This window comes from Mus pahari, chromosome 5 (assembly GCF_900095145.1).
Source record: "Mus pahari chromosome 5, PAHARI_EIJ_v1.1, whole genome shotgun sequence".
NCBI classification, from domain to species: Eukaryota; Metazoa; Chordata; class Mammalia; order Rodentia; family Muridae; genus Mus; species Mus pahari.
The window spans coordinates 44,081,399-44,088,333 of NC_034594.1; the positions used below are offsets into that span (position 1 = coordinate 44,081,399).

The 6,935-nt window shown below is 42.7% G+C and overlaps 1 protein-coding gene across 1 annotated transcript; it reads right to left on the reverse strand.

The window, feature by feature from the left end:
- Window positions 1-247: 247 nt before the first annotated feature.
- Window positions 248-1,819, reverse strand: LOC110321824 (gamma-crystallin D). The gene is made up of 3 exons (XM_021198348.2): window positions 1,780-1,819; window positions 1,444-1,686; window positions 248-549 (listed from the first exon to the last, which is right to left on the reverse strand). Exons 1-3 carry the CDS (start codon window positions 1,786-1,788, stop codon window positions 277-279), a joined length of 525 nt encoding a protein of 174 aa, XP_021054007.1. The 5' UTR covers window positions 1,789-1,819; the 3' UTR covers window positions 248-276.
- Window positions 1,820-6,935: the final 5,116 nt, after the last annotated feature.

Below are 6,935 nucleotides of genomic sequence, written 5' to 3' on the forward strand. Positions count from 1 at the left end.
TGCACACATATTGCACACACATGCACGTACATCACACACATCACACATATCACACACACATGCTCACACTTCATGTGCATATTTACATACACACATGCTCATACACACACAAGGATCACAAGTTTGAGGCTATCATAGGCTAAATAGTGAGACCAATACACATAAGCAAACAGGAGATAGGACAAAAGAAAAAAACAGAAGCAAATCATTGCCAGGAACACACAGAAAATATTTTATTAGTGTCCAAATGGAGAAAGGGTAGAGTAAAAAACCAATTCAGTAGAAATCCATGACTCTCCTCAGAGAGCCCACCCTGGCATTCATGCCGCCCCAGTCATGGTAGCGCCTGTACTCCCCGGGTCTGAGCAGGTACTGCCGCCCCCGGTAGTTGGGCATCTCGTAGAGAACCCAGCAGCCCTCTAGCACATTGAGGGAGTAGATCTCATTGAAGTGGAATCGGTCCTGGAGAGAGGGGCAGTCTTCCGTGAACTCTACCATCTGGCCTCTGTACTCTTCCCTTTCGTACAGTCTGATCCTGTGAGAGCCAGCCTGGCAGGCCCAGAAAGAGGAAAAAGCAACGGTGAAGTGATTCTAATGCCTAAGAATGGCCTCAGCTGCGTCAAGCCATTTGAACTAGATAAAAAACACATTAATGAACTCAGACTGCGTATAAACTCGTCACTCTGTGGGCACATTCCGGGCTTTTCTAAGATCAGGAAGTATGAGGAAATGAATTGGAGAAGGAACAGTGAGTGTGTTCAGAAACTGCCGGGCTCAAACCACCTCCTGCGCTGCACACTGTAAAGCAAGCACCAGTGCAAAACCGTGACTGTCAACAGCATCTTACTGCTTGGTTTGCCGATTAGGGAAAATGTTTTTATATTAAAACGTATTAAAATAGTCAATATTTTAGGTCTCAGACAACAATGACTGCTCAGTTAGTAATTTATAAATATAATGAGGGAAAAAATGGAGAGATAAAATCAGTAAGCCCAAGGGCCATTTTTCAGCTGTAAAACATCTGTATTGCTCTGTTGAAAGGACTTTGACTGGATTAGATGGAGGAAACCCCAGATATGCACATAGGGAACAAAAAGAGGAGGGGGACTTGAAGCGTAATTACTCTTGTGTTCAGTAGACACTGTATAGCATATTTAGTCATTCTATTTTTCCATCCTAAAAGATTGCATGACAGGACTCAGATTTCATACAGCCTCCTTGCTGCCAATGTGTTCTTAAGCCACAAATACGTAGGGACCAATAGAATAGTTGTAACTGGGTAACACTTTGCTTTTTGGATGTTGTGGGAACTATTGACCTAATCAATTCTAGCTGTGGATTTTTCTTACAAACAGGCTCAGCTCTGCTTTCAGCTTTTAACCTTAAAGGGCAACTGCAGTCAGGGTCCTCAGCGCCCCAGTCGTGATGAGATTCGGGACTCACGTGGGGGATGAGGCAGCAGGAGCGGACAGAGTCACTGAAACCCATCCACTGCTGGTAGTCAGGGTAGTCCCCGCGACGCAGGAAGTACTGGCAGCCTGCGAAGTTGGGCTGCTCATAGAGCATCCAGCAGCCACTGTCCACTCGCACAGAGTTGCAGCGGCTGAAGTAGGGCTGCAGGTTGGAGTGGTCGGTGCTGCACTCATAGTGGCGGCCCTGGAAGCTGCGGTCCTCATAGAAGGTGATCTGTAAGGCAAGGCAAGGCAGGGCTCAGAGGCCTGATGTGGTCTGGACCCCTAGGGCTGGTCCCTTCCCTGACTGAGGGTGCCCTGGGCTCACCTTCCCCATGGCTGGTGTTGGCAGGTCGGATGGGATGGTGCTGTTGGGAGTGTGGGGCTGGGAGCAGCGGGGTCTATATAGCAGGAGGTCTGCTGCGTTGGCAGAAACAGCACAAAAGGGGCCCGCGCGGGGCAGGGCACGTTCGTGTTCTCCTCTTTTCTCGTTGCTGTCATAGCCCACGAGATTCATTGTGGGTTTTGGTTCTATTCACTCTGGAGTATTCAGGGTGTGATCACTAGCTGATGCTAATGAGATTGTTTGAAAAAAAAAAGTAATTTGGCATATTGTTTATTTAATAATAGAAGCAGGGCTTCAGCCATTTCATAGATAGACCACACTCTTCTTTGTATAGTTGGACAAAGCAAAAACGTGTGAGTGGGGAGCAGATAACATTTTAATGTGGTAAATGTCAGTTGTCTGTAAGATCTGCTGGACTACTTCCCCAACCCTGAACACGGGTTAATAAAAAAGAAATAAACTCAACTGAATGGTGAAATAAACTCAACTTCAAGTACTTTGGAGATCAAGTCCTTTTAGAATTAAAGATTGTAGCAACTGGGATTATTTTTACCAAGGGAGATCATAGAATTTCATACTTTCACAATGAAAAACCAAACCAACCCAAAATTCCAAAAGAGCCCACACAGTCTTCAGTATTATTTGTGACTTTGTTGGAAGTAGGGGGCAAAATAGGCCATCTCTTTTTTTGGCAATGTGTGGTTCTGCATTTGAAAGGGAAAACAAGTTTCAAGATGTTTAATCACAGAACTAAAAGAGCAAGTCTGAGGAAGTGAGAAAACCTGACCCACCAAAGACACAAAAACCCCACCAAGCCTTCGATCTACCTTCTTAGATGAAAGAAAACTAACTGCCAAGGTGCAGGGTCCAGTGGGATCTGGGGGACACCTTCGTTCTGTGGAAGACAGGCGAAGACAGAGCGTTTCACGCCGAGGTAATGGACTAGAGGAGTCATGGCTGCAGTGCAGCCGGAGAGGAAGGGATAAAAGCCCGGAAGCCGGCCGTCTAGGAAGACTTTAGGGAGGATTTATTGGCTTGGAAAAGTTCGATGAGCTGGAAAGAGCACCAGAGTGGAAGATGTCTGTCAAGTCTAGCTTCTCTCATGTTCAAAGAATTATTCACAGTTCTGTTACCCCCACGGAAGGACCTGGCCGTGCCTTTCACCCGTCCATCTTTCTAGTGGGGGCTTTTAAAAAAAGATTTATTTACTATATGTAAGTACACTGTAGCTGTCTTCAGACACCCCAGAAGAGCACATCAGATCTCATTATGGATGGTTGTGAGTCATCATGTGGTTGCTGGGATTTGAACTCACGACCTTAGGAAGAGAAGTCAGTGCTCTTAACCGCTGAGCCATCTCTCCAGCCCCTAAGTGGGGACTTAACAAACTTGAAACCGCAACTATGTGCAATATGATGACCTCGAGGATTATTTTCTGGTTTCTGGCTTTCTGATCACGTGTAGTCACATGTTACAAATTCCCTTATGGAAGTGGAGGATAGGCGGACAGGATGTCTCACGCAGATAGTCATTATAATTAGAGCATTTTCAATAATGAAATGTAAATAGAGAGCAATGTTAAGTTTGTCAGAGTTGTTTCTGAGTCGAGGGTTCTGGGGTTGGGGGAGCATTGACTGGCCAAAACTGTAAAATATGAGACAACTATTAGAGCAACAAAAAGTCTGACTGGATGGCTCAGGAGGAAAATACCACAAGGGGATATGTGTGTATATCGGGGGAATCCACTGCCTTTGTTGCCATGAATTATATTTGAACACATCTGTCCAAACAAGGGGATTTTCCTGATCATTGTGATGGCTTTGTATCAGCCCCAGGCTGAACCAACCAGGGCAATACTCCAGACTTCCTATGGAACAGAAAAGCTATTGGTTGGGTCAAAGTGTGGCTCTGTTTAAATGCTGGCAGAAGGTTCCATTAGCAGCAATGTTATGTTAGACTCAATGCCCACATGTTGAACATAGTGTGTGAGGTGAGCGTGTGCCAGGTGTGAGATCCTTAAAACGCAGAGCTCTTTCCAAGCCGTCTGGGAGGACGGGGACGGTCACTGAAGGGGGAGCTGGAGAGAGGAGTGCACCCTTGCCTTGATTGATGTCTCATCCAGGAAGTGACCTGTGGTCAGTCCCTAGTTATTTAAGTAAATTTTTAAAAAGTGATACAAGAAGAGAATATCTCAGGCTATGGTTTTGCTATACGTACTGTCAGTAATCTGTGTAGTTAGTGTAAATGAAGTGCATGCAAAATGAAGTATGTGAAAATCATTTTCTGATTTCAACATGTTTGATGAATCAGAGAGTCTTGTTCCACTGGATTGGAGAGAAAATGTGCTGTCCATCCTTTATTGGGTTTTTCTTATCTTATTTTTCCAAGGTCCATGATGCTAAGGTGTTCTCTTGACGAGAGAGGGGACACACAGGATTACTATAGAGTCTGTGCTTTGGGAGTCTCCCCAGTTTCCACATTAGTCTGAAAGTGAGGACTGGCACCATGAAGATGGCGGATGCAGATGTACTTTGGTGAGGCATTCGATGGGCATTGTAATGTTCTAGATCAGTCCATACTTTTTAACAATTTTATATATTTGTAAATTTTTTTACTCATTCAATGTTTTTATAGTTTTATTTTTATATTTATCCACAATCATTCCCTACTGTTTTTTTTTTTTAACTTTTTTTCTCATATATTTATGTCATCTGCTTGGCACCTGAAGTCACCAACTTTCAACTCCAAACAAGAGCTTTCAAACTCAGCTGGATTGAAGGCGTGTGCCTTTGGTTCCAGTACCTGGGAGACAGAGGCAAGCAGATTTCTGTGAGTTTGAATTCCAGGCCAGCCAGAGCTGCATAGAGAGATCCTGTTTTAAGCCCGTCTGCTTTGACCAACTGAGAAAGTATAGAAACTTGAGAAAGTATCAAGTCTAGTTGCCAAGTGTGGGAACTTGGTCAGCAGCATATTTTATTAGGGACTTTCATAGTTGGGGTAGTTAAAATGCCCTTTTGTAAATATTTCACAAAACAGTGTAAGAATAGAAAGTGAATAGTTTTAATTTTGCTTTTGTTTTAAATGCCTTTGCTTATCCAAAAACAAATTTTAAAAAAAAGGCACTACTATGTTTGTTCCAATGGAAGAAATTTGGTTTGGTAAACCTAAAATGATGAGAATTGCTTAGTTTGAAGAATGTAAAACAATAGATGAGCATTTGAGTTCATCTGTCTGTTATAATGTTACCAAATCCAACCCTAGGATCACTCCAGAGACGCATTCCTCCACGTTAGGAGCAACACAGAGTTAAGAACGTTTGATCCACATGAACTGTGGCATCATGGCCTCTCCCGACTAGCTGTAAGGACCTTGTGTGTTGGGGGCTGGAGAGATGGTGTGTTGGGGGCTCAGTGGTTAAGAGTGATTAAGTTCTTCCAGAGGTCCTGAGTTCAATTCCCAGCAACCATCTGCAATGGGATCTGATATCCTCTTCTAGTGTGTCTGAAGATGGCTACAGTGTACTCATATACATGAAATAAATAAAATAAACTTTAAGAAAAAGAACCTGGTGTGTTCTTTAATTTAGCAAAAATAATGTTATATTTTCATCTAGAGACTTAATTGTCTAGTATAGAGGTTTCTTATAGGAAAAAAAAAGCCTGCAAAATAATGTTCCTCACCCTATATCCCAGTACTTGGAAAGCTGAGACAATAGGGTTTGCTCTAAGTTTAAGGTCATCCTGGGTCTAAGTCACTTGAGTGCACTCATGGCTGGGAGAGTGAGGGGAACCCAGCTCCCCAGAGTTGCTCTCTTGGAATTTGAAAGAAGTGACAAGCTCATTGTAACTTGGTGTGAGATAAAGACAGAAGATAAGGCATTAAAAAAAAAAACAGTTGAATAAAAATCATCATCATTTAAAAAAAAATCATGGAATAGAAAACAGAGACTTCAGGTCTTGGCTTGCCCACCCCCTGGCCATTGCATTGCAGGGCAGGCCTGTATCCTCTCCAGGAATGACATAAAAGGCTCTTTAAGGCTGTGAGGAATCAGACAGAACAAATGTAGCAGGGAAACAGTTTGGATTTACTTACAAAGAAATAATAATTTTATTTATATAAATATAAATTTGCAAATCACACTACATATAGAGTTTTAAATTAGAGTAATTTTAAAAAGATAATTATAGACACATCAAAAAACAAACAAACAAAAAACCCAAAAAACAAACAAACAAAAAACCTCTCAAGATACTATAAAGAAAGACATACTAAAAAGCATGACTCCTATCCCCTGCCATACCGTCCCCAAGATAGTTCCTTGTATGCATCCAACATCTCTTAATAATTTACAAATAAATATACTTAAAAAAGAGTCTGGCAGTGGTGGCACACATCTTTATTCCAGCACTTAGGAGGCAGAGGCAAGAGGAGTTTCGAATTCGAGGTCAGCCTGGTCTACAGAGCGAGTTTCAGGAGATTGAAAGACAAAGAAATTCTGTCTTAAAAAAACTAAAACCAAAACTGAACCAAGTAAGCAAGCAAGCAAGCAAGCAAGCAAGCAAGCAAGCAAGCAAGCAAGCAAGCAAACAAACTTGGATCGCTTCTGAAGTTTATTTCTTAGAAGAGTGATACATGAATCTTAAATACCATTAGTACAGGAGCCCAGACTGGACTGCCTCATTGATAAAATTTATTTCTAAACACCCAGAGAGTAAGTACTGCATGATTCTTTATGTCTGCCCCCCAGTGGTTTGGAGATGGGAGTAAAGGGACAAATAGCTAGGTACTGGAGGGACAGGAAAGGAATCAGAGACAGCAAGGAAGAAGGACACTGCGGGAGAGACTGGATCTGTCTTCTTGTCCTCGGCCCTCTAGCCCGAGGTTGAAGGCAGGATGTGCTGTCTATCGTACAGTCTCTTAGGCTCTGTCTGATCCCTGCAGCAAGGACTGAGTGTCCCACTCTCTTGGAAACTGTACTTACTGGGGATGTTGCTCCAGACTGGAAAATGAGGAAGTGCCAAAGAAACAAAGAAGTATTAAACGAGGATTTTGTGATGTAAACATTTTTCATCCCCCAAATGTTCTAGAATATAAACACATAGCAGAAGAACTATGAAAAAAGAAAGAAAGGAAGGAAG

Excerpts from the sequence above, each read along its gene's own strand:
- LOC110321824 (XM_021198348.2), bottom strand. Across the intron at positions 550-1,443 it reads CCTGCTGCCTCATCCCCCAC|GCTGGCTCTCACAGGATCAG; the intron begins GTGAGTCCCGAA and ends TGGGCCTGCCAG.